This window comes from Nicotiana tomentosiformis, chromosome 5 (assembly GCF_000390325.3).
Source record: "Nicotiana tomentosiformis chromosome 5, ASM39032v3, whole genome shotgun sequence".
In the NCBI taxonomy this organism is placed as follows: Eukaryota; Viridiplantae; Streptophyta; class Magnoliopsida; order Solanales; family Solanaceae; genus Nicotiana; species Nicotiana tomentosiformis.
Window position 1 is genome coordinate 31703187 of NC_090816.1, and position 27746 is coordinate 31730932.

General features: G+C 38.4%; 2 protein-coding genes across 3 annotated transcripts; one reads left to right on the forward strand and one right to left on the reverse strand.

Annotated features, from left to right (window-relative positions):
- Window positions 1-5574: 5574 nt before the first annotated feature.
- LOC104110622 (cytochrome P450 CYP73A100-like) lies at window positions 5575-7440 on the forward strand. Its single transcript, XM_009620147.4, has 2 exons — window positions 5575-6487; window positions 6582-7440. The coding sequence occupies exons 1-2, from the start codon at window positions 5622-5624 to the stop codon at window positions 7318-7320; spliced, it is 1605 nt and encodes a 534-aa protein (XP_009618442.1). The 5' UTR covers window positions 5575-5621; the 3' UTR covers window positions 7321-7440.
- Window positions 7441-7459: 19 nt separating this feature from the next.
- Window positions 7460-26615, reverse strand: LOC104112745 (DExH-box ATP-dependent RNA helicase DExH10-like). Of its 2 annotated transcripts, XM_070174796.1 has the most exons (16): window positions 25504-26611; window positions 24679-24993; window positions 24469-24573; window positions 24285-24353; window positions 23929-24096; window positions 23778-23849; window positions 23582-23698; window positions 21859-22083; window positions 21613-21771; window positions 20623-20712; window positions 20392-20484; window positions 14479-14632; window positions 13843-13991; window positions 13673-13768; window positions 8086-8178; window positions 7460-7849 (listed from the first exon to the last, which is right to left on the reverse strand). In XM_070174796.1, exons 1-16 carry the CDS (start codon window positions 26482-26484, stop codon window positions 7739-7741), a joined length of 2997 nt encoding a protein of 998 aa, XP_070030897.1. In that variant the 5' UTR covers window positions 26485-26611; the 3' UTR covers window positions 7460-7738. The 2 variants fall into 2 exon arrangements, with proteins under 2 accessions (XP_070030897.1, XP_070030898.1); XM_070174797.1 differs by lacking the exons at window positions 7460-7849; window positions 8086-8178; window positions 13673-13768; window positions 13843-13991 and adding an exon at window positions 19191-19284 and having other exon boundaries at window positions 14482-14632; window positions 25504-26615.
- Window positions 26616-27746: the final 1131 nt, after the last annotated feature.

A 27746-nucleotide genomic window follows, 5' to 3' on the forward strand; every position in this document is an offset into this window, starting at 1 on the left:
TCGCCGTCGATTACATGGAACTTCGTTTCTTGGATGGTCCCGGCCACATTTATTGGCAGGACTATCTCGCCCTTAGTAGTTTCACATGCCATACTGAACCCGTTTAGAATCAGGGTTGCGAGCTCGATCTGGTCCCGTAGACCGAGCTGCTCTACGACCTTCGATCTAATAATGTTTGTCAAACTACCTCGATCAATTAACACACGCTTAACTTGAGTTTTATTCATGAGTACAGATATTACCAGTGCATCGTTGTAGGGTTGTATGATTCCTTCTGCGTCTTTATCATTAAGGGACAGGGTTTCTTTAGGTGCGTAATCCTGAGAGATCGCTTCTCTCTTTCAATCGACATCTTAGTGCGCTTAAGCACCGACCCTTGGGAGGTATCTATCCCATCGATGATCATGTGGATGATGTGTTGTATCTCTTCTTATTCATTTTGTCTTCTGAAATCCCTGTTTTTGAAATGGTTTTTGGCCCGTTCACTTAAAAATTCTCGAAGGTGCCCTTTATTGAATAAACGGGCTACCTCCTCTCTCAGTTGCCTGCAATCTTCTGTTCTATGGCCATGAGTACCATGATACTCGCACATTTGATTAGGATTCCTCTGGGAAGGATCGATCTGCAGAGGTCGGGTCCATTTAGCATCTTTAATGCGTCCGATAGCCGACACGATGGCGGTTGCATTTATGTTAAAGTTATATTCTGATAACTGTGGTGCTTCCTTAGGTCCAATATGCCTGTCAAACCCATTCCTGTTCATCAGCCCCCGAGACCCTTGGGCTCGATCACCTCTTTTATCGCCTTGTACGAGGTTACGTCTTGGTTCATTACCCCTATGATCTCCACTATACTGCCGGTATCGGTCCCTGATGGGCCTTGGTTCTCGGTTGATGTCCCTTTTAATAACGGGCCCAGAACCCAACTGGTCATCTTCAACTTTGATCTTCGATTGATACTGATTGTGTACATCGGCCCAGGTAACAGCTGGGTACTCGATCAGGTTCTACTTCAACCATCGTGAAGCCATCGATCTTCGTTCGTTTAGACCTTGAATGAAATCTTGAATAGCCAATCGTCTGTGACCGGCGGTAGATCCATTCGTTCCATTTGGAAACGAGATACGAATTCCCTTAGCATCTCGTTATCTTTTTGTCTTAACTTGAAAAGATCGGACTTCCTGGTTTCGACCTTTATAGCCCCAGCGTGTGCTTTTACAAAAGAATCTGCAAGCATAGCAAAAGAATCGATAGAGTTAGACGGTAAATTATGATACCATATCATCGCTCCCTTTGACAGGGTTTCACCGAAATTTTTCAATAATACAGATTCGATCTCATCGTCTTCTAGATCCTTCCCTTTAATGGCACATGTGTAAGAGGTGACGTGTTCGTTGCAGTCGGTTGTTCCATTATATTAAGAAATTTTGGTCATGCGGAACTTCTTGGGAATCGGTTTCGGAGTTGCGCTCGGGGGGAAGGGATTTTGTACGAATCTTTTGTAATCCAAGCCTTTCAATATCGGTGGTGCCCCCGGGATCTGATCAACCCTGGAGTTATATGTTTCTACTTTTTTGTTATTTTCTTCGATCCTCCTTTCTCCTGACTCTATTCGTTTTGTCAGTTCATCAAGTATCTTAACAATTTCGGGATTAGTCCCCGATTCCTGCTCATTTGACCTTACTACAGCCGGCCCCGTTTTGTGGGTGACTTCTTGGGGTGGATTAGGCTCGAGTCTGGTCGGTGCTTGAGTTGGCTCTACAATTGGGCTATTGCTACTTGTTGAGCTTGCAACATTTCGAAAATCATATGCAAGTTGATTCCGTTTTCCTCAGCGTTTTGGGTATTTCGAGCTGCAGATCGAGTTCCACCATGAATGCTATTTTCAGGGTCGGAACGTTGGTTTGCCTCGATGGCAGCATGTGAATTAACGTCTATTGGCTCTTCGACCCGAGCTCCAACGGGATCGACGAGTGGCCTTCCACCCTCGGGGGTTAAGTTGTTGTTCTCATCTTGAAGGCCAACTTCGTTGTCGATAGGTAGGGACATTAATTGAGAATTCATCGTTTTCAACCTGAAATTCAAAGACACTTCCAAGAGCAAGTGTGAAATAGTGTGTTTCATAGAGATTTGTACCAAATAACCACTAATATTATTAGCCCAACGGTGGGCGCCAAACTGTTTACTCGAAAAACGGATAGAGTTGAATTTATATATAGTTCTAAGCATACGTAGTATAACTTGGCACAAACCGGAGAAGTGAGTAGAAATATATCGATTATTGAATGTAAAAATAATGAAATACAAACCAAATTGAGTGAAAAATGATTTATGAACAAGCAAGACGAATCAATATACAAAGCCCAAAAAAGGATAATCTCTATATGAATATCAATAATCTTTTCAATATGGAAGTATGTAGATGCCTTGATGCCCTTTACAGAAATGATAGTCGTTCTTCTTATAATGGAGAAAACCCTACTTTAGAATAAAAAATACATAGTGGGGATCCCATGATAGATTAGTTAATTAGTTTTTTCTTAATTCCCGCCGAGATTCTCTCCCTTAGTGCGGCTATAACGGTTCTTGTCTTCTTAGCTAGATCTTGATCGGACTTGGTATTGGTCGATCTCCAGATTTAGAGCTCGATATTGACTCGGGGCCCGGTATTGATTCAGTCTCGGTATTGGTCGGTCTCTAGCTCTTGAACTCGATAACACCACTTCACATCATAGTTCGATTTGGACCCGAGCTCGATAGTGACTTTGACCTCGGTATCCTGGCTTCAGATCTCATCTCGATATTATGAAGACTACCTTCGGTCCATTATGTTCCAATCTTGACTATTCATACGAAGGTCGAAACCGATTTTGACCGTATACAGTACTACAAAGAGTTAATATCAATCTCACATATGTTTGTGAATATAATATAGATGAACCGAATTAGGCAAGTTGATAAGTTGTAATACTTAGAAAGAGGTTTTAATATTCAACTGATAATCAAAAGGATGGTTTTTAATAATCATGGAACTTGACCAAAGAAAAGAAAGGTTAATTCTCTTATCACGATTTAAGTTGTATATAGGGGTGTACTAACCAAACTGATAACTCGTACCAATCCGATAATTCGAGTCAAATCGAAAATAAAACCCGACTAGTAATTTGGTTTGACTTGGTTTGATATTGAAAAGAAACCCGACCATAATAGGTTTGGTTTGGTATTAAACAAAAAAAAGTCAAACCGAACCAAACCAACCGACATTACATGTATGCATATTTTAAAATATTAGATAGATAAAAATATTTATTAGAATGTAAGTTATAAATATTTCTTAATTTTTTTATAGTTTCTATATTTAGCATAATATTTTGAGTTGGTTTTATAGCCCATATAAGTGTTTTTTGTTTTTTGTCTGGCCCATAAAAGTATTTTTGAGCCCAAACCAAAAACTAGTTCTAAAGCAGAACTAGACTAGTACTAAACTAGTTCTAAAAGACTAAAACAATCGAAACCATTTTGCCTCTTCTCCAAAGGCAAGAAACCCTACGTTCCATTAGACCAAAACCCTCAATTAGCTCAAACACTATCAACTTCTTAGAGTTTAATATATATATTTTTTGTTTATTTGTTAGGACTCTTGGTTGTAATGTCTACTCTTAAAAAGTTGGTGATAATTCTTATGCAAAGTACAATATGATATGCATTTTATCTTTTTGGTATTTTTGCGTTGGCAGAAGAAATACTATTTGAAAAGTTCAATTACTATAGTTACATGGTTGTGTAAATTATGACTATTTCACTGTCTCCGGATGCGATTGCAATGGACACTACTAAACATGAGAAAGTAAGGAGAATTGAGGAGTGATGGTTGATTAAAGTTTCCATCAGTTTTCTAGAACTGAAATTGGAACCATACAACCTATTGACTAACATATTTTAGGTCAATGCTAAAAAATAAAAATAAAAAATAAAAACATGGTTATTATTGGTAAAATCGTATTTAGGACTAAAGAAATATTGAGCACAAGTTTATCGGAAAAAAATCCAAAAAATTCAAGAAACCCGAGAAAAACTGAGATTGAAAAACCCGACTTTTGTTGGTTTGGTTTGGTCTATAGATTTAAAAACCCGATACAATTGATTTGGTTTGGTAATTGCAAAATCCGAACTAACCCGGCCTATATACACCCCTAGTTATATACACTGACAACAACAACAATAACAACAACAACAACAACAACGACCCAGTGAAATTCCACTAGTGGGGTATGGGGAGGGTAGTGTGTATGGAGACCTTATCCCTACCCCGAGGGAGTAGAGAGGTTGTTTCCAAAAGACCCTCGACTCAAGAAGACGAAAAGAGACAATATTAGTATCACCAATAGAAACCATAGGAAAATAACATCATGAAAATGAGAAAGTAGATACAAAGCAAGCGCGATAGACAGTACATAGACCCGGCACTATAGTAAACAAAGGAGTAGTAAGACACAACATTTTCACTAGCTGACATCGACAAAAACCTTACAAGACTAGCCTCACAAAGGTACGAAGTAAGGAAGACTCAACTATCTCCTAACCTACAACCCTAATACTCGACCTCCACAACTTCCTATCAAGAGCCATATCCTCGGAAATCTGAAGCATCGCCATGTCCTGCCTGATTACCTTTCCCCAATACTTCTTAGGCCGTCTTCTACCTCTTCTCGTGCCCTCCAAAGCCAGTCGCTCACACCTCCTTACCGGAAGCCGCATCTTGTCATCAATGGAGTCACGTCCACCTTCTCCCGAATATCTTCATTCCTAATCTTATCCATCCTAGTGTGACCGCACATCCACCTCAACATCCTCGTTTCTGCTACTTTTATTTTCTGGATATGTGAGTTCTTAACATGCCAACACTCAACCCCATACATCATGGCCGGTCTAACCACCGCTTTGTAAAACTTACCTTTGAGTATCGGTTGCACTCTCTTATCACACAAGACATGCCAACCTTCACTTCATCCACCCCACCCCAATATAGTATTACATCCTCGTTAATCTTCCCTCCTCTCTGAATAACCGATCAAGGTACTTGAAATTGCCACTACTTAGTATGACCTGTGATACTAACAGTGAAAACATATTTTATACTATCAACTAATTTTAACTTGTGATTGCATGTTAGTTGTCATTTTAACATGTTATCTATTTAACGTTTTATTATAAAGATATACTTGTAATTAGTTTAAAATGACTTGATTATATAAATATAGTTTCACCTATCAATACATAAAATTTAATTAGACTCTTCTTGTTATATTGGTGGCAACCGTCTTGAAATGCGGAAAACCGTAAAATGAAATTAATTTAAGACAAATTGGATTCTTTCACTTTTTATTGCATAGAAAGAATGTTTAAATGTAGGTAAATTTGCTTTACCAACCACCATCTTTGACCTTATAGATAAACTTACGTTCTCCTACCTAGATTTTCGACGTGCCCATGGATTGTACCCAAAACCATTGGACACCAACTTTTCTACCCCCACCATGATATTACTCATATATACGTCCCTTCTCATTCCAATCCCTTGTGTCCATTTTTCTCATAATTCACCTCGAGCTAATTAAAAACATGGCCAAACTTCTCAACAACACCATCTTTTGCATTCTCTTTTCAATTGTATTTCTTTCATTTGCCAAATTACTATCCTCCTACCTCTCTATACCTTTCCCTCTTGAGTACATTTCACTTATTGTCCTTTTACTTCCCCTAATAATCAACTTCCTCTGTGTTAAGCCCCAAAACAACCTCCCACCTGGTCCAACAGCAGTCCCAATTTTTGGTAATTGGCTTCAAGTTGGCAATGACTTGAACCATCAACTCCTTGCCACCATGTCACAAACCTATGGTCCTATATTTTTACTCAAACTTGGTTCAAAAAACCTAGCTGTGGTATCGAACCCTGAGCTAGCTAACCAAGTTCTACACACGCAAGGGGTCGAGTTTGGGTCCCGTCCACGTAACGTTGTCTTTGATATATTTACTGGTAATGGACAAGACATGGTGTTCACCATTTATGGTGACCATTGGCGAAAAATGAGGCGTATTATGACGCTTCCATTTTTCACTAACAAAGTGGTGCACCAATATAGTGATATGTGGGAGAATGAGATGGACCTAGTTGTTGATGACTTGAAGAAGAATGAAAAAGTGAAATATGACGGAATTGTGATTAGGAAACGATTGCAGCTGATGCTATATAACATTATGTATCGAATGATGTTTGATGCCAAGTTTGAGTCCCAAGATGATCCTTTGTTCATTGAGGCAACAAAGTTTAATTCAGAGAGAAGCAGATTAGCTCAGAGCTTTGACTACAATTATGGTGATTTTATCCCTTTGCTTAGACCATTCTTGAAAGGGTACCTTAACAAGTGCAAAGACTTACAAACAAGGAGACTTGCATTCTTCAACAATTATTTTGTAGGGAAAAGAAGGTAACTCATTTTTCCCTACTAACTATGTTAATTTTTTTTTAGTGCAATAGTGACTATTCATGTTAACAATTTCTTCAAATATTTTTGAGAACAGGAAAATAATGGGTGAAAATGGAGAAAAACACAAGATATGTTGTGCTATTGATCACATTATAGATGCTGAAATGAAAGGAGAAATAAGTGAGCAAAATGTACTCTATATTGTGGAGAATATCAATGTTGCAGCAATTGAAACAACTCTATGGTCCATGGAATGGGCCATAGCTGAGCTTGTAAATCATCCCATTGTTCAACAGAAGATTAGGGATGAAATCTCAACAGTCCTCAAAGGAAAGTCAGTCAAAGAATCAAACCTACATGAGCTGCCTTACTTGCTAGCAACAGTAAATGAAACATTAAGACTCCACACACCAATACCTTTACTTGTACCACATATGAACCTTGAAGAAGCAAAGCTAGGTGGTTACACTATTCCTAAAGAAACTAAGGTGGTTGTGAATGCATGGTGGCTGGCTAACAACCCTGCCTGGTGGAAAAACCAGAACGAATTCCGGCCCGAGCGGTTTCTCGAGGAGGATAGTAGCACAGAGGCAGCTGTTGCTGGTGGCAAGGTTGATTTCAGGTACTTGCCCTTCGGTATGGGGAGGCGGAGCTGCCCCGGAATCATCCTTGCACTGCCAATTCTGGGGCTTGTCATAGCCAAACTGGTGTCAAATTTTGAAATGCAGGCTCCTCCAGGTGTAGGAAAAGTTGATACAAGTGAGAAAGGAGGGCAGTTTAGCTTGCACATTGCAAAACATTCCACGGTTGTCTTCAAGCCTATTGCTGCATAATATTACAGTTTTTGTTACTCTATAAAGATTTCAATGAATATTACAGTTTTTGTTACCTCTTTGTATCCCCAATATCATTAGTTAGTTCAAATTAATGGAAGTCTTCACATTCTGTGCCTATCCTACAATAGCTAAGACATTTTCAGGTTAAATATTTTGCCTTCCAGCATCAAAATTTTCATGTGTATTACGAAAATATGACAGCAAATTCATGCCACTTAACTACAAAAAGCTACGACTAGTAAACCCCACTTCCGCTACACATTTGCTCTCCTCAAACAGTAAGAAGCTCCGTCAATTTATCTAAAAGGGAAAAAACCCAACAAAATGAAGAATTTGCTAGCTAATCTCCATGTCAATTGGGAAAAATTTACACAGCACTTAATCTAATGCTAATGAAGCTCCCAAGTACACGCTCCTAGAGGTACAGAGAATTTGCAAACATTATTCCTCGTCGGAGGCTTTCACTGGCTGCACCAAACTTGTTCTCCAAAGCCACATCTCCCACAGCATGTGCAGCAGCTTTCAACTGTAAATCCACGAGAAAAATTTCCACTGTTTGATTCCAAATATATATGGGGGGAACTCATATCTAGAAGTATTATATAATGTTGACATGCTCATGTCAAAAGTGTTGATGAAAAAAGATAAACTTATTTAGAGAAAGTACTCCTTGATGCACCAAACTAGCTGGTCGAATCCACGATTTTTAAGGTCTGGTACATTTTTCCACATAAACACAATACAAAAGTATCCTTGAATTACCTGGTTCAAAAATTCATCAAGCCGTCGTACCAGCCGAATGATGCTACCTTCAAAGATATCGGTCATTTGTATAACCTCCGCGAAAGACGCTCCCTAAGAGAAAGCATAAATACAAATAAGAGAAAAAATTAAAGCCTCCGAGTTTTTCTGACTTTTAATGGGGGCAAGGAAAGACCATGGGTCAACTCAATGTGGAAAGAAAAATCCTTTTAACCTTCATTTCAGTAAACTGTATTTCAGGTTATTTAGGGAAGTATTCATTTTTATTCAAAGAATCTTGCAAAACTAAAACGATTCCTTGAAGACTGAGCTAGAAATGGCCCCAGACGGATTTCTCAGTCATCAAAAAAAAAAAAGACTGAGCTAGAAATGAACTGAAAAATACTCTTCCATGAAAAAAATGAAAAACTAGTTTGATAACAATCGAGTTTCCTCCAACTGGTATTAGTCATAAAAAAGGTAGGCAAAAGTAATCAGCAGTTCCAACTAGAAAATTATGGTTCCAGAATAAAAAATAATTGCCCTATAGCAGATTAATATTCCTGAATATGTCTCTTGTAGGTAAATGTAATGACCCGGCCGGTCGTTTTGAGTACTTTAGCCCCCATTTTCCCTATTTGATGCTTTAAATATGTGTATTTGTCGTTACGTGACTTGCCGGGGTTGTTGGTTTGGTTTCGGGGAGGTTTTGGAGTGAATTGGGACACTTAGTCCCAGGGTTGGAAGCTTAAGTTTATAAGAGTTGACCAGAGTTTGACTTTTGTGTACACGACTCCGGAATGTTATTTTGATGATTCCAATAGCTTTGTATGGTGATTTTAGACTTAGGCGTATGTCTGGATGTGGATTTGGAGGTCCGTAGGTTGGTTTAGTGCTTTTTGGCGAAATTTGGAAAGTTGAAGGTTTGGAAGGTTGATATGTTTGACCGGGAGTTGACTTTGTTGATATCGGATCCAGATTTTGGTTCCGGGAGTTGGAATAGGTCTGTTGTGTTATTTGGGACTTGCATGCAAAATTTGAGATCATTCCGGGTTGGTTTGATGTGATTCGACATGAGTTTTGGAAGTTGGAAGTTCTTTAGTTCCTTAGGCTTGAAAGTGGTGTGATTCGTGATTTTGAAGTTGTCTTATGTGATTTAAGGCTTCGAGTAGATTCGTGTTATGTTTTGGGATTGGTTAAAATGATTGGACGGGGTCCCCACCCAGATTGGTTTCGGCTTCTTTGGATTTGTGTTGCATGGCTAAAGTGTTGTTGATCTGGTGTATTCGCACCTGAGGACCGGTCACAAAAGCGAGCTAGGCTGGAGTTGGGGAAGATCGCAGGTCGGAGGCCCTGGCGCTGGTGCGGGGCCGCATCTGCGAATGCGTGACCGCAGATGCGCAAGCGCAGAAGTCCTGAGGATTGGGCTGGATCGCAAATGCGGTATCATCTCTGCAAAAGCGGAGCAGCAAATGCGGTCAAGTGACCGCAGATGCGGAATCACTTGCAGACTTTATATTTTCGAAGTGTTTGGTCATTTTTCACTATTTGGAATTGTGGAGCTCGGTTGGAGGTAATTTTTGGGAGGCTTTTCACCACAATTGAAGAGATAAGTGAAGTTTATTAAATTTTGATGATAGATATTGATTACCAATGGATTATTACATCTAGTTTATGTGAATTTAAGGTGAAACTTGGGGATTTTAGACTATGTTATTGGAGAGTGAGATTTGATGATTTGAGGGTGAAATTTGTAGTTGGAAATGGATGAAATACATATATTTGGACTCGTATCGGAATGAGTGTTCGAAATTTATAAGTTTCGTCGGGTTCTGGGATGCGAGCTCGGGGTTGACTTTGCATAATTGGATAAAGACTTTAGATTTATTGTTTGGGATTGTTTCCTATGGCTTCTATTGTTAATATTAAGTTGTTTTGACTAGATTTGAGTCGCTCAAAGACCGATTCGCGTGGGAAGGGCTTTTTGGAGTATTGATTTCCGTGTTTGAGGTAAGTAACATATCTAAACTTGGATTTGAGGGTAATTAACCCTGACAACTATGTTATATGAGATGTGTTGGGGTGACGCACATGCTAGGTGACGAGCGTGTGTGCGTGCACTGGAGTATTCATGATCCGAGTGGACTTTAGACTATTACCGGACTTTGTTTTGATATCATGCCTTGTTATATCCGTGTTTTCTCTATTCTTATGATTATTGGAGCGCTAGGATTCATGTTAGAAATCATGTTAGGTTGTGTGCTTATTGGGCTGAGACATAATAGGGCTATTTATGTTGTTTGCCTTAATTGTATTTTTATATTCAGTCATGATTCCTCATTTTTTGATTTTGCACCGGGTGTCCGAGTCTCTTTGAACCCCGACTAATCCCGGGGGTGCACAGGCCCTCGACAAGGAGTTTCCCGCAAGTGCACCACGGTTAATTCAGGTTTTACCCAGTCCGATGGCCCTCAGAAATTGTTTGCACCCAGTGGGTTTCGAACTTGAGATCTTGAAAGGGAGCAAACCCCAAGGCTCAAGTCAATTGCCACCAGGCCAACCCCTGAGGGTTTCAGTCATGATTACTCATTTGCATATCATATCTCAGTCTCTGTATATTACTTGTTTATTACATCACATGTTGTTGTTTTCCATATGTGATACTGTTTGAGCTGAGTTCTATGAGATTGTGAGCCCTTGAGACTTGAGAGGTTGTTGATTGATGTGGGCCATAGAGCCGTGTTATGAGTTATATTTGGATCGGGTTGCACGCCGCAAAAGACCATATTGGCTTTTGATTAGCGCTTGGGCCAGGATCCGCCCCTCCGAAGTCTGATATTTACGGTGAGCGCAGGCACAGTGATATATACACGTGCTTTGGTGAGGGGCATTTATGTCAGGCACCCGTACAGTGCTGAGTGTAGTTGCAGTGATATATACACATGCTTTGGTGAAGGGCATTTATGCCAGGCACCCGTACAGTGCTGAGTGTAGTTGAGTGTGATAGTGGGAAGAATTAGGTAAAAAAGACTTTTTGAAGTATTGTGTAACAATTTAGGACACATTTTTTTGTTAACAAAACATATGCAATTAAAGAGGTTCGGGGGTCAGATTAAAACTAACAAAAGTTGTGGGTAAATATTAAAATTTTCAAATAAATTAAAAACCCATACCCATTCAAATTATTTCGAATTTTCATTTCCCTCTTCTTTCTCCTCTTTACTTCTTCTCCTTCTTTCTCTTCCTCGTTCTCTCATTCTTCCCTACTTTCTTCTTTCTCTTCAACTTTCATTGTTGCTGCTGTTGGTTCGTTCATGTCATCTTCTTCTTCTTCATTTTCTTCCTTGTCTTTTTCTTCTTTCCCTCTTCATCTCATTTTCATCTTCTTCTTCTTTTTTTATCTTTTATTTTCTTCTAGTTGTTTAAAATATACGAGAGAAAGAGCAAAATATGAAATTTTACAAAGTGAGTATTCTGCAAAATACTATCGAGATATTTTGAGACATTCCCATAAATGAGTATTATGCAAAACATCCCCGGGATGTTTCAAATATCCCCCCAAACATCTCCCGGGATGTTTCAAACATCTCTCGGAATGTTCGAAACATCTCGGGGATGTTCGAAACATCCCTCAAGATATTTCTTCCGCTTCTTTCTTTTTGATGTTTGATCTTTTTTCCACAGATATTTCAAACATCTCCACAGATGTTCGAAACATTTATGCAGATGTTTTGAAACATCTCAGTAGATGTTTGAAACATTTCTCTAGATATTTGAAACATGTTCCTAAATGTTTGAGGATTAGGAGTGTCGGGGGATAGAGAGGAGCGTTGCGAGATGGAGGAGCAAGGGGAGGATAGAGAGGAACGTTGCGAGAGGAACAAGGGGAGGAGGAGGAGGTGGATGAGGAGAATGAGGGGAGGAGGAATAGGGGTGGAGGAGGTGGGGGACTTATTTGTAAATAAGAAAACTTTGGGGGTTTTAAAAATTATGTCATTAACACTAATCACAAAAGTGTCCCTTCTACCCCATTCTTAACACTTTTGTCTTAAAAATTGATATAGTTTTGAAGTGTCTTAAAAATCAAAATCCCCCGTGATAGTGAGGGGCCTTGTGCCAAGCACCGTGAGTGTGGTTATTCTTGATGGTTTCACTGAGATGCTATTGAATTGACATGTGTATTTGACATGTAGGCATAGAGATGTACTTTCCTCATGCTAGCTGGTAAATGAAATGTTTTATCTGTGTTGGACTTTAACTATTATACTTAGAAAGCATGTCTAAATTTTTGTAATGTGAACGAGTTGAACATGATATCATTGAGTTATTTACTTATATTGTTTTCTTTATATCCTGAATTGTTACTGATTATTGATATTGGTCACTGTTTTCAACCCAAGGTTAGTTTTATTACTTATTGAGTACATGGGGTCGGTTGCACTCATACTACACTCTGCACTTCATGTGTAGATCCAGATACTTCCGGACGCGGTGATTGCTAGAGTTGTGTTGGTTCCAACTTTTGGGAGACTACGAGGTAGCTGTTATATCGCCTGCAGACCTTGAAGTTCTCTTTCATTTACTTCCGTTATTACTGTTCTATTGTTCAGACAGTTGTATTGAGGATTTGGCCTTGTATTTTTTTATATCCAGTATTGCTCATGTACTCATTAACACCAGATTATTGGGATGGTTGTAGTGGTATTACTGTTGTTTCGTAGTTATTTCATGATATTTCCGTTGTTGAGTTTATTAAATACTGTTTTATTGAATTCATTGTTATTGTGAAGCTGTTGGCTTGCCTAGCAAGTAGTGTTAGGCGCCATCGCGGCTCAGGTGGGAGTTTGGTCGTGACAGTAAATCACGATCCTGGAGCTTAACCAAAAAGATGAACATGAGAACAGGGTTTGGTCAACACTGAAGGCAGAGGACTTCCAATAGATTTGCAAGTATTCCTTCCATCCTAATTTATGTGATAGTGTTGACCAGATATGAAGAAAGAAGGAAAGACTATTAAAACTTGAGGTCTAAAGTCTAAACATGCTATAGATAATTTTGTGGATTAAATCATTCACTAAGGGTAAAATGGAAATTTAAACTAAATTGTTTCTAAACATAGAAATGTGTTATTCTAGCACAAACTACAAAGGAAAGGGTGTCATATAGAACGGGACAGAGGGAGTAATAAAGAGCTTGGAAGTTAATGGTTGAAAGGACAGACTTTGGTTTTTGGTTAGTTTCTCTGATTAGCTCATGTATAATCTGTTGTAATGGCTCCCCCTCCCCCCCCCCCCAAAAAAAAAGAAGGTATGATTTTTAACAAAATCACTTTTCACCCATCAGTTACAGAAAACAAAAAATACAGGAGCTTGGAAGGCAATGGTTGCAGGAAGATGATGCCCATTACATGGTAGTTTCTCTGGCTTGAAGCATGGAAACCTAGTTTCAATATAAGCACCTTTAGAGTTGACTTGCAGGAAAAAAAAATTAGAAAAACAAGAATACAAATATATGATAGTAAAGTAGGGACATAAAGATGAACTTCTAGTATTGATCTCTATTTCAAGCATGGAATTGAGCAACACATGACAATTGAAGCTTTAGTCACCTTTGACCAACAATAGATGACATCCATCAAGAATGGTCGTACTGATGCTTCAACATATTCTTCAACGTTTATCTCCAACTTGCATTCACGTTGAATCTGCAAACACAGAGAGTTTTTAGTTGTGCTTCCGACACACAAAGATTGAAGACCAAAACCCTTGCTAGACTGACCTCTGCTATTCTTCTTGCATTATCTTGTAGTTGTTGCAATGGTCCAGTAAGCTCAGCTCTTAAATTTATTTGTTCATTTGATTTGTCCCCTGGGATAAAGCAACTTGCCAGAGCTGCAGTTTGATGATGATCAAGATTATTGAACATACCTAGCAAAACCAAGATTATTCAGAATATCATATATCAGTGATTTGTAGCTACGTTTAGCACCACTGCAGGAGTACTATGTATCCAATGCGTGGAAGTGTCAAACAGAAGATAAGCAGCTTATAAAGGGCCAGATGGCCAAGGAAAGCTAAAGCACCCAGAGTGATTACTGAATCCAGCTCGCAAAAGCATTCAAGGAGAACCTATAGACATACAAGAGACTACTGGACAATTAAAAAGAAAAAAAGGATTAGTTCTTTTTAGTTTTACTTCCAGTGCAGCCATCGTGGTTGTATATAGATCTTTAGATCGCAAAAAGACTAACCCAGGCAGCCCATACCTCGGTTTAATTTGAACTTATTCGCTTTTTTAGTTTAAGAGTGAAAACTGCATCGTCTTTATGCTTTTCCAAACCATACACATTGATCCCACCCTAAATCAAGTCCCAAGTAGTTAAATTGCATGCTCATATGGGAGTAGTCACATTACCATTACACATCAGTTCAGTCACAAGAAGTTCATCCCCAGTGTCTATCAAGCAGGCTGCTCGTCCCTTCAACTGCACAACACCATCAGCATCTATGTGACCCAGCTTCTTTAGGACTTGGGAACGGTTTCTAAGTTCATCCCGAAATTTTTGAAGCTGAAAAATCATCAATTTCGTATTAAATAAATAAATTGACTGTTAGGATCGGGAACCCAGATAGTGCGGAATTTAGCCAAACAACGGTATAATGACTATAACAAAGACAATGGAAGTTGATAATAACGGCAATTAAAGAATATAAAGAAGACACAAATTTAACGTGGTTCGGTCAAGTCAAGGTGACTTACGTCCACAAGCGGCGAGGAGCAATTTCATTATACCAACAAGAGTACAAAATTAGAGTAAATACTCTAATTAATCCCAAATACCCCAAGAGAATAGCCTCACAAGATCACTCCAAAGAAAAGGTTCACACAAGTGTTTCTCAACACTCACTCTCTTACAAAATACTCTATAATGAAATAAAGGAGGAGAAAGAAAGACAAGAGTGAAAAGCTCTTGAATTTGTGTGTTTACAAATGAGGAGAAACTCCTCTATTTATAGCAAGAAATCCTTGGCCTAATAATGGATATTATGTCATGGCAAATGTCATGATCCACAAATTTGTTATAATGGATATTATGTCATGGCAAATGTCATGAACCACAAATTTATTATAATGGATATTATGTCATGGCAAATGTCATGAACCACAAATTTGTTATAATGGATATTATGTCATGGCAAATGTCATGAAAATTTAGCCATATTACAAATCTCCACCTTGGCCTAATTTCGGCGTATATATAGTAAATTTGCTCCACCTTATCCGCAAAAACCCCAATGGGCAAAATCATTCTTCATAAATGCCAATCAAGTTCAGGCAAAGCTTGAACTTGGATACTGGAAGAGGTTTTGTGAACATGTCAGCAGAATTGTCTCTAGTGTTGATCTTCTGAACAAAGACTTTTCTTTCAGCAATGGTTTCTCGGATGAAATGATACTTTATATCAATGTGCTTCGTCCTCTCATGATACATTTGATCTTTAGTCAAGTGAATGGCACTTTGACTATCACAGAAAATGGTAATACCACCTTGGTGTAAACTGAGTTCCGCAAATAGACCCTTCAACCATAAAGCTTCTTTGATCGCCTCGGTCACTGCCATATATTCTGCTTCGGTAGTTGATAAAGCTACTACATGTTGTAATGTAGCTTTCCAACTAATAGCACAACCACCGATGCAAAATACATAACCTGTCAGTGATCTTCTTTTGTCAAGATCACCTGCATAATCTGAGTCTACAAAACCAACCAAAGTGTTAGTATTTCTCCCAAACTCCAAACATGTATTTGAAGTACCTCGCAAGTATCTGAGAATCCATTTCACAGCATGCCAATGTGTTTTACCATGGCAAGCGATATACCGGCTTACCACGCTCACTGCTTGTGAAATGTCTGGACGTGTACAAACCATTGCATACATAATACTGCCGACTGCACTGGAATAAGGAACCTGTGCCATGTACCTCTCTTCTTCCACTGACTGCGGGGACTGAGCAGCTGACAACTTAAAATGAGCAGCAATAGGGGTACTAACTGGTTTAGCATCTTTTATGCCAAACCTCTCCAAGACTTTCTCCAAGTACTTCTTCTGGATCAAAAATAGCCTGTTGGCTTTTCGATCTCTTTTGATTTCCATGCCAAGGATTTTCTTAGCTGCTCCCAAATCTTTCATCTCGAATTCACTTTTCAGCTGACTTTTCAAATTGTGAATTTCTGTTAAATCCTTAGCAGCAATGAGCATGTCATCAACATATAATAATAGATACACAAATGAACCATCATTTAACTTCCGGAAGTAAACACAACTATCATACATGTTCCTCGAATAACCATGACCCAACATAAAGGAATCAAACCTTTTATACCATTGTCTTGGAGACTGCTTTAATCCGTACAAGGATTTCTTCAACAAGCAAACATGATCTTCTTTTCCTTCAATTTCAAATCCTTCGGGTTGATGCATGTATATTTGTTCCTCAAGTTCGCCATATAAGAAAGCTGTCTTAACATCAAGTTGTTCTAATTCCAAATCATACATGGCAACGAAGGCAAGCAAGACACGAATAGAGCTATGTTTAACAACATGTGAGAAAATATCATTAAAATCAACTCCTTGTACCTGACTATAGCCCTTTGCAACTAATCGTGCCTTATACCTCGCATCTTCAACCCCTGGAATGCCATCCTTTTTCTTGAAGACCCATTTGCAACCAACAATTCTTTTTCCTGATGGCGGCTTCACAAGAGACCAAGTACCATTCTTGTGGAGAGACTCAATTTCTTCATTCATTGCAATCAGCCACTTGGTTGAGTCAGCACCAGAAACTGCTTCCGAATATTTTGATGGTTCTCCAATTTCTTCAGTTTCCTGTGCAACTGAAAAAGCAAATGCAACATAATCTTCAAACCTTAATGGTTGTTTACCTTCTCTTCTTGGTCTATGTTTGGCTATAGAATACTCCTCTTCTTCTGGTTCAACTTCAAGAGTCTCAACTTCAGGAATTTCAGCTTCTGTCTCAACTTCAGGAGTTTCAACTTTATTTTGCTCCAAAGTTGATGAGCTTGGCTCAGAAGGAATGCCAATCTCAATCTCCACCTGGTTCTGTGTACACTTTTCTTTATCTATATCACAAGAACTAGAAGACTTTTTTCTAGAATGTAACATAGAGGATTCATCAAAGGTTACATCTCTGCTAATTATAAATTTTGGTGCCATGGGATCAGGATACCATAGTCGGAATCCTTTCACCCCAGATGCATACCCAAGGAAAATGCACTTTTTAGCCCTTGACTCTAATTTTTCATCATTTACATGCATGTATGCAGGGCAACCAAATATCTTTAAATCAGAATAATTAGCAGGAGTACCTGACCACACTTCCTCTGGAGTCTTAAAGTTCAAAGGTGCAGAAGGAGCTCGGTTGACAATATAACAAGCTGTAGAGATAGCTTCTGCCCAAAAGGCGTTTGTCAACCCAGCATTTGAAATCATGCAACGAGCCCTTTCCAAAAGAGTTCTATTCATCCTTTCTACCACACCATTTTGCTGAGGTGTCATTCTCACAGTACGATGTCGAGCAATTCCTTCATTCTTGCAAAATTCGTTGAATTCATCATTACAAAATTCCAAGCCATTATCTGTTCTAAGCCGCTTAACCTGTTTTCCTGTTTGCTTCTCAATCAAAACTTTCCATTGTTTGAAATTTAAGAAAACATCACTTTTATTTTTCAGGAAATAAACCCAAACTTTCCTTGAATAATCATCAATGAAAGTTAACATATACCTGGCACCACCTTTTGATGGGGTACGTGAAGGACCCCAAAGATCTGAATAAATGTAATCCAAAGTACATTTTGTTCTATGAATCGTTGGAGATTTGAAGCTGACTCTTTTCTGCTTCCCGAACACACAATGTTCACAGAACTCCATATTTCCGGTACTTTGGCCACATAAGAGACCTCTTTTACTGAGGATGGAAAGACCTTTTTCACTCATATGCCCCAATCGCATATGCCACAATTTGGTGATGTCAGAATCTGATTTACCTGATATTGAAACTGCAGCAGCACCTGTAACAGTAGATCCCAAAAGAGTATACAACGTACCAGATCTGCGTGCTTTCATGATCACAAGAGCACCATGAGAAATTTTCAGAACTCCACCTTCACCTGTGTACTTGCACCCAAGAGATTCTAGAGTGCCCAAAGAGATGAGATTTTTCTTCAAGTCAGGAACATGTCTAACATCGGTGAGAGTTCTCACCACACCATCGTGCATTTTGATTCGGACTGTACCTTTTCCAATAACTTTGCAGGCAGCATTGTTGCCCATCAAGACAACTCCACCTCCAATAGATTCATATGTGGTAAATAAATCCTGACTGGGACACATATGATAAGAACCCGAATCTAAAATCCACTCATTGTTAGATTTGAAACTATTATTAGTTGCTAAAAAAATAGTTCCCTCAGTCTCATCAACAGCTACACTTGCTTCGGCAGTGTCACTATTTTTGTGCTCATTTTTCTTTTCTGTATGCTTTTCTTTGTTTTTCAATTTAAAGCATTCAGAAATAATATGACATTTCTTATGACAATATTTGCACATGACATTTCTGTATCTGGATTTTGACCTTGATTTAGGTTTCTCACTACTTGAATCTTTCTTATTGGACCTACCTCTTATGAATAAGCCTTCCCATTGGTTCCCACTAGTTTTCCCAGTAATATCTCTATCTATTTGTTCTTTTGATTTCAAAATAGATTTGATATCTTTATAAGAGATATTATCCTTTCCATAAAGCATAGTATCTCTTATATGTTTAAACGACTGGGGTAAGGAAACAAGCAATAACACAGCTTGATCCTCATCTTTGATTTCAGCATCTATGTTACTTAAATCCATAAGAAGAGAATCAAAAGTATCAAGATTAGTATGTATAGAGGTACCTTCAGCCATACGAAAAGTGTAGAGTTTTTGCTTTAGGTAAAGCCTGTTTTCTACTGTTCTTTTCATATATAAGGTTTTAAGCTTTTCCCATATGCCTTTGGCTGAGCTTTCTGCTGCAACTTCACGCAAAACCTCATTTGAAAGATTTAAAATAATACCTGCTTTTGCCTTTTTGTCTATGACGGCAAACTCCTCGTCCGTCATTTTATCCGGCATCTTCTCCTTTCCTTGCAACGCCAAGTCTAAGCCATCCTGAATTAGGATGGCTTCCATCTTTAATTGCCACATTCCGAAGTTTGCACTTCGATCAAATTTCTCAACATAAGACTTTGTTAGAGTCATATTGGCTACTGAAACAAACCCGGTTAGACCTGGCTCTGATATCAATTTGTTAGGATCGGGAACCCGGATAGTGCGTAATTTAGCCGAACAATGGTATAATGACTATAACAAAGACAATGGAAGTTGATAATACGGCAATTAAAGAATATAAATAAGACACAAATTTAACGTGGTTCGGTCAAGGTGACCTACGTCCACAAGCGGAGAGGAGCAATTTCACTATACCAATAAGAGTACAAAAGAGAGTACAAAATTAGAGTAAATACTCTAATTAATCCCAAATACCCCAAGAAAATAACCTCACAAGATCACTCCAAAGAAAGGGTTCACACAAGTGTTTCTCAACACTCACTCTCTTACAAAATACTCTATAATGAAATAAAGGAGGAGAAAGAAAGAAGAGTGAAAAGCTCTTAAATTGGTGTGTTTACAAATGAGAAACTCCTCTATTTATAGCAAGAAATCCTTGGCCTAATAATGGATATTATGTCATGGCAAATGTCATGATCCACAAATTTGTTATAATGGATATTATATCATGGCAAATGTCATAACCACAAATTTGTTATAATGGATATTATGTCATGGCAAATGTCATAAAAATTTGGCCATATTACATTGACAAAATCCAGTGAAGTGCTAAAAGATAACAGCAAACTCCAAGGATCACTGTAAGTGAGGTTTGATATATAAATACCATCTTGAAACTAAAAAGAGTATCATAATAGTATAAAAGAAAACTTGAGAAGAGTGAGAGCAAAAATGTGCGACAAGATATAAAATGTTCAGAAGATAACATCCTAAACCTTTTAGATGAAAAGAGAAAGCCAATCTTGAATAGAAAAGTTAGATCAGAAAGTGACCTAACAAATTAATATAAGAAAAAAGAAACAAACAAAAGTAAAGAAAGAAAAAACCGAATAGAGTGGGATAGATATAGAAGACTCTTGAAGCAAACACTAACTAGTTTGGGATGGAGTAGTTGATTGAATGATTCATGACACAACAGAAATTTACCTGTGAATCACGCATTTTTGACTTGAGTTGTTGAATTTCATGGTTCACTTCTGCCTTTCTCTGGAAACTCTTAAGTTGATGTTCATCTTGTGACTGCTCCATGTGTGCAACATCATGTGTAGAAGTAGCGGCAATAATTAAACCATCATCAAAAGCATAAAAGCAAATGTTTCAATTTTTCATGCATCCTCAAGACTAAACAGATTATTCAAAATAAACTTCTTCATGTACCTTGTGCAGTGGGTGAGCAAACAATTTTTTCTCTAGTTCTTCAATCCGGTTCACTATATCAACGAATTCGGGATCTTCAAAACCCATGTCCTACGATGGTAGAAATCAGGAAAAGTAGCAACAAATTTATCTTGATCAGTAGTTGAAGTTGAAGAAGTATACTACTCCATTTTGTAATGTTCATTTCACAACCAGCAAACCTTCGTTATACTTGACCCAAACAGAAGAAAATATTATAGCTGGATATGACACTAAACTCATGTGAGATTACAAGAATAATAAATTCAGAATCCTGACCAGCATAAGATGAATGCCGAAGAAAGTACGAATGGTTATTCTCAACAAGCTATAGAAATTAGAAGGACACTAGAATGGTACACCAACAGCAACCCAGTGTAATCCCATAAGTGGGGGTCAACACTAGAATGGTACTAGGCAACAAATGGAGCTATAATACAGAATGGATGACGATAACATGATAATAATAGTACAATCAGCTGACTAAAGATACATCACCATTCCTGCTCTTTCTTCCTCTATTTTTTCCGTTTTTTAACTTTAGAGAAATGTGTATCAGCTATTAAAAAAAAGTCCCTAAGAAGGTAGCCTAGACTACAATCATATAGGGTACACATCAACCACGACATGCATATAGCTCCCTTTGTTTGTTAAGGAACAAGTAAAATACTGCTGGACTACACATGGCTCCAGTTTCCTATAAGTGACTGTTTTTTTTATTTTTGACCAATAGCCCTGGCTGATAACATGACCGACAATATCCCATGACAGAATTTTCACGCAACCGGATAAATATATCAGAACAACGAACCAAAAAGAACACCATCCATTAAGATTCCAATCTTCTCTCAACATTAGGTGTTAAGTTTTGGCTTTTACTAACATATGCTTCGTAATAAAAATGGCCTAGTTCCATATAAAAAATGGCAAATTTCCAATCCAATGTGGAACCGGCAGTAATATAATTCCTACCTTTACAGGGTTAAGCTTTGGGAGGCCATGAGGAAATCGTTTCTGAAGCTCCTGTACAGCAAGCAGGATGCTTTGCCTTGCTTCCAGTGGCCGAAGATCCGCAGGAACAGATATTCTAAGCTTACTGAGGGAAGAAATCAGGGGTAATTGAACGGGAACCTAAAATTTGGAAACATACTCAGGAATAAAGTTATATTCTAATTAAGTTGTAATAAACGAATGATTATTACAAAATTATGTACTCACCACATGCATTTCTCCCTTCTCCCCTGGACGAGGAGGACATGGTTTGGGTTGAGAACCATTGTCACCAGAAGCAAGAGAGCAATGAAGTAGGGTATCAACAATATAGCCAGTGCCACGTGAAGCAGAGAGTGCAGCAGGCAAAGAACCTGACGGTGCTGGAGGCTTCTTCACCACATTGACTACAACACCCCAACCCCAATCTTTTCCACCTTCCCATACCTTCACCTGCAATCACCAATGCGATCTACACACTAAGATGAGCCGTAGTGGGGAAAGTCAAAAAGTTATTAAGTGAATGAATTTCCAGATAATACAAATAGACGACAACAACAACAACAAAAAACTCAGTGTAATCCCACAAGTGGGGTCTGGGGAGGGTAGTGTGTACGCAGACCTTACCCCTACCTTATGAAGATAGAGAGGTTGTGTCCGGTAGACCCTCGGCTCAAGGAACAGTGAACGAAATCAACAAACAATAGCAACAACAAGGTAATAGGATAATGGAAGCGAATAACATAACAGGTACTAATAACGAACCAGGAATAAGCAAATACAACAATAGGACTAGTTTTACCGACAAGCCTAGCCGCCTAGGATAGACTCGCGACTATCTGTCAACCCTCAACCCTAATACTCGTTTCCACGCCTTCCTATCGAGGGTCATGTCCTCGGTAAGCTGAAGCAGTGACATGTCCTGCCTAATCACCTCACCCCAATACTTCTTAGGCCTACCCCTACCCTTCCTCAGACCCGCCATGGTCAACTTCTCACACCTTTTAACCGAGGCAGCTATGTCTCGCCTCCTCACATGCCTGAACCATCTCAGCCTCGATTCTCACAAATGGGGTCACTCCCATCATGTCCCTAATAACTTTGTTCCTAATCTTGTCTTTCCTGGCATGTCCACACATCTATCTCAACATCCTTATTTCAACTACTTTCATCTTCAGGACATGGAACTTCTTGACGGGCCAACACTCAGCCCCATACAACATAGTCAGCCTAACCACCACTCTGTAGAATTTACCTTTAAGTCTTGGTGACACATTTTTATCACACAAAAACCCAAATGCAAGCCTCCATTTCATCAACCCCGCGCCAATACGGTGAGTAACATCGTATTCGCGCGGAAATACTAAAAAAAAAAACTGCAAAAGCAATCTATAGCACAAACAAGCACCCATCGCATGGGATCCATGATGAGTGCAATGGCTAAGTGGGAGACTCAACAATCACATGGCATCTTGAGAAAATAGAATCCTCCATCTATTTTGATAGGTAAGGAGCAATAGCAACTGACCCAATCAGAAAAAATCACAATAGTAAAGTTAGAAAGAAAGCAAAAAATTACTGACCCAAAAAAAAAGGAGGGCAAGAAACTAAAAGAAATATCTAAAGTTTAAGTTGCAGAAGGTAATAGAAGAGGATTACAACTCATCTCAAATTGAATAAGAGTACCTTCACAACGAGGTTTAGGTATTAACAGTAATTAGTTAAAAGTTATATCGTTGTGAGCTTTCAAAGATGTGACAGATAGATTAATGTGCACTCACAAATAGAGGTGAGGCACAGAGCAATGTCAAAAGAAAATTTCTGGGTACATGGCAACAAAATCATATAAGAGGTCAAAAACAGAGTAATGTAACATATGTACAGACTAATCAGAGCTCAATACACTCACAAAAATGCAGCAGAGAATAGAGATGCTTCTCTCGCCACTTACCAGCCTACCAGGAAGAAGAAAATGGAGAACCCTTTCAGGCCGTGTTATTTCAGCCATAAGTTTTTTTTCACGTTGTGCTATCTCAAGTTTTAGTTTATGATATTCTGCAACCTCAGCCTACATGTACAGCGAAGCAAGTTCAGGATATATGGCATAAGAATATATATGTAAAATACCAAGATAACGACTTTATGACCTCCCCAGATGCATCAAGCATCTCAGCTTCTTCTTCCAGCTTAGAGACCTTCTTTCCAATGTCAGGTAACGCCTAACAAAAAGACAACCTCACTGTCAGTCATTACATATAACGTAGTCAAAGAGAAAATGGACTTAGACAAAGAGACAACCTTTTCATACTGAAACTGGTGAAATGAGTTTTTGATAACATGCTCAGCAGTAAATTGGCCTTGGGCATGACTCATTAAATTCAAAATTGTGTAATAACTCAGCCTAAATGTGCTGACTAATGGAGCTGGTTTACCCAATACCATGTCCTTGAGGCTATTCATCTCCATCTGAAATCATCAAACACTACATAAGCCATCGATCTAAACAGCTAAGAAGAATACATAAGATACCTTAGACATACTTAACTACATAGTTTGCATATGCTTAAGTGGCAAACAAGAAACATACATTTCAAGAAGGCAACAAAAGTCATATACAAGATACTCTTCAAGTGAGAATATTACTACCAACTTACCTGCTCTTCAATCATGATAATACAAATACCACGGTCATCTTTGCCACGACGTCCTGCTCTTCCACTCATCTACATAAAGAGAGGAGAATATGAAGAATCAAGAACCGGAATGAAAATGATTTTAAGGCATGTTATATGGGCTCTTATGTCATGACGTCATGTTATATGGGCAATTCTGACTCACCTGTATATACTCACCAGATCCAATGTAACGATGACTATCACCATCCCATTTCTTTACATTGGTAAAGACAACAGTTTTTGCAGGCATGTTTAGCCCCATTGCAAACTATCAGAACATTAGAAGGAAAAACAACAAAGAAGAAAAAATCATTAGGGGTGTTAACTGCACAAGATAAAAAGAGCCACAAAATATTAAAAGAAAAGTCATTACTGTCTCTGTTGCAAAAAGAGCCTTTATGAGTCCTTCTTGGAAGAGAAGTTCCACGAGTTCCTTGATAACAGGAAGCAGGCCAGAATGGTGAACAGCAATTCCACGCTGAAGTAGGGGCAACATCAATTCAATAGCTGGTAAGTTTCTATCTTCCTCGCTCAAGCAAGCCATTGCATTACGGAAAACCTCATTCACTACTTCCTTCTCCTCTTCGGTATTAAAATCAAGCTTGAGCATAGACATTGCATGTTGTTCACATTCTCTTCTACTAAAACTGAACACAATGACTGGCTGAAACTTCTTTTCCATGGTCATCTAACAGAGAAAGAATCAATTGCTTCAGTGATACGAGGCATCAACATTGTTATAGTAAATGATTAAAGCAACTATAAAGGGAAATGCATTACGACACAGTGCAATAAGCGCAAAAGAGCAACAAGGTCCATGAGGCTTGAAGGGAAAAGCGAGAAGTGGAGCACACTAAAGAAAATTTAAAAATATCATATGTATGAATTTAGTACTATGATAATCAAATTGCAACTAAAATAACTAATTTTAACATCTAATATACAATAATACTGATATTATTAATCTAACTCCTTGAAATTAACATAAAAAGAATTTGGACCATTTTGCATGTCATCATTAGAAGCACAAATTTCTCTGAAGAGCATAGCTTCACTCATGAAACAAGCTTAATTTTGTAATAACACCGTTATGGTGGGGAAATCTACAAATCATCAAAAAAAATTGATAGAACAAAGAAAGAAATAAAAGCAAAAAACAAGAGAATATCATAAGATCTAAAGACCAGACTACACACACCTTGACAATTTTGCAGATATCCGATACACCAGAAGAAGAGCCACCTCTAGCAATTCTACCTCTAACCTTAGCAGCATTTGCAGTACTCTTATTTTCCCCCGATTTCTGTTTTGCAAGACTATCCTGCATCTTAACAAAATTTTCCTCCCTAAACTGCTCATTCTCATCAACCACAAGATACAATCCAGAACCACCCACAGGGAACATATAATGCTGCAAAGGGGTAGGCCGAAAATCAGTATACACCACATGACAAGGCTGCTTATGAATATTACAAATCCATTCAGCAAACTGAGTAGCATTCGACATGGTAGCCGAAAGGAACACCATCTTAATAGCCGGTGGCAAGAATATAATACTCTCTTCCCAAACTACCCCTCTTTCGCGATCTTTCATATAATGTATCTCATCAAATATAACCCAAGCTACTTCCTTTATTACCTCAGAACCTCTATAAAGCATACCCCTTAAAATCTCCGTTGTCATCACCAAACAACTTGCATTTGGCGAAAGCGTGACGTCACCCGTCATTAAACCAACATCAGAAAACTCGTGGCTTAACTCCCTGTACTTCTGATTGCTCAAAGCTTTTAAAGGTGAAGTGTAAATAACCCTTTGCTTATCCCTAAATGCCATTGCGATTGCGTACTCGGCGACAGCTGTTTTCCCAGCGGAGGTATGAGCGGATACGAGGACTGATTCTTTACGTTCCAAGCACGCGACGGATACTTCCTGAAATGGGTCGAGCTTAAACGGGTAGGTTTTTGCCATTTCTCCATTATACGAAGGATTTGAGAGGGTTCCATGGATTGTTTCGTCGTTGGCTGAAGTGTAATTAGTTGGAACTGCTACCTCGTGGACGCAGGTTCGAGCTAAAGTGACTCTCTTTGAGGATGATGAATTTAGCTTCTGGACTGAGTTCACGTCGGAGTTCTCCTCCGGTTGCTTTCTTTTCCCTGCAGTCGGAGAAGAAGATTCCATCTCAGCTTGTTTTAGGGTTTAGGCTTAAACCCCTCTCTGAAGTATAAAATCAATTCTGGCAGCCCGCCCTCCCTGAAAGAAAACAGCTGATGTTTATTTGGGAGAAAACGACAGTAATGGTCCTTAGGTTTGAGATAAAGTTTAAAATATACTCCTATTTGATTCTCTAATAAGTTTTAAAGTATGTACATTTGGTCTTGATCAAGTATAGCATTTAGATTTAACGGGAACTGTGGAAAAAAGAAATTAACCGAAACACTAATAAATTCCGTCGAATCTGAAAAATAGCAACATCAAGAATTTCACCAAGCATCAAAAATAATTTTAAAATATCAAAAATTATACCTCGAAAAAATTGCACCAAACTACAAAAATAAATCAAATTTATCAAAAACTGAAAAAGTTACACCTTGAAATGTGAATTCATATTAAATCTCTTTCTTTCTCACAATTTTCGTTAAATATAGCAATCAGAACATTTTAAATATTTGATGTAGACCAAAAATATTACGTTTGTCAAACTTAAAGAATTAAAACTACTCAAAATTATATTTAAGTGATCATTTTAAATCTTCCACCAAATATAAGGGATCATTGGGTCAGGAACTCTTTTACCTTAAAATTTTAGATGGTTGGCTTATAGTTATTTATTTTGTCATTTTCTCTCTATATTGGAGTCCCACCGTTGCATTTTGATTGTTTACTTAAATGTGCAATTTACATTGTGTATATATATTTTGGGCCCACTTATAAATTACTTGATTGGGATTGCAATCATTATGTTTTGATTTATCATGGGTAGTTTGATTTAGAAGAAACTCATAAAAAAAAAAATCCTTCATACAAATTTTAATTTGTGTTGGCCACTAAAGATAAAGGGTATCACTGGGTAGTCAAGTGGCAACTCAACATATAATCTAGCATATCTTACTCTCAAGGTAGCAGAGTATAAAGCCTAGAAGTTTTCTAGTACGATTAAGCCTAATTCAAGCTTAAGAGAATAATTAGTAAGACCTCGATGTACAAACAGACCCATGCGAGGGTAGTGGGGCCATTGGGATACTTGAGCATAAGGTCATAAGTGTTGGAGATCCCTAGTTGAGTGGCTAAATGCATGACTTGGAGGGTTTAGCAAATAAAGGAGGAAGAGAATTCTTGTAGCGAGGGGTAACTAGAATGTGTAGCTATGCTGGCATGCGTAACTAAAACCAAGAAGAAAAGAAAAGGAAAAGGAGAAGCTTTAGATGTGCGTAGCTAGGGTG

Bases quoted from the DNA above. Each gene is read 5' to 3' on its own strand.
- LOC104110622 (XM_009620147.4), top strand. From the start codon at position 5,622: ATGGCCAAACTTCTCAACAACACCATCTTTTGCATTCTCTTTTCAATT. The intron at 6,488-6,581 runs GTAACTCATTTT...TTTTGAGAACAG, and splicing joins TATTTTGTAGGGAAAAGAAG to GAAAATAATGGGTGAAAATG.
- LOC104112745 (XM_070174796.1), bottom strand. From the start codon at position 26,484: ATGGAATCTTCTTCTCCGACTGCAGGGAAAAGAAAGCAACCGGAGGAG. The intron at 14,633-20,391 runs GTAAATTTCTGT...ATGATTTTTCAG, and splicing joins CAAAAATGCGTGATTCACAG to CTTCAAAAATTTCGGGATGA. The intron at 13,992-14,478 runs GTAATGTGACTA...TGGTTTTGCTAG, and splicing joins GACTGAACTGATGTGTAATG to GTATGTTCAATAATCTTGAT.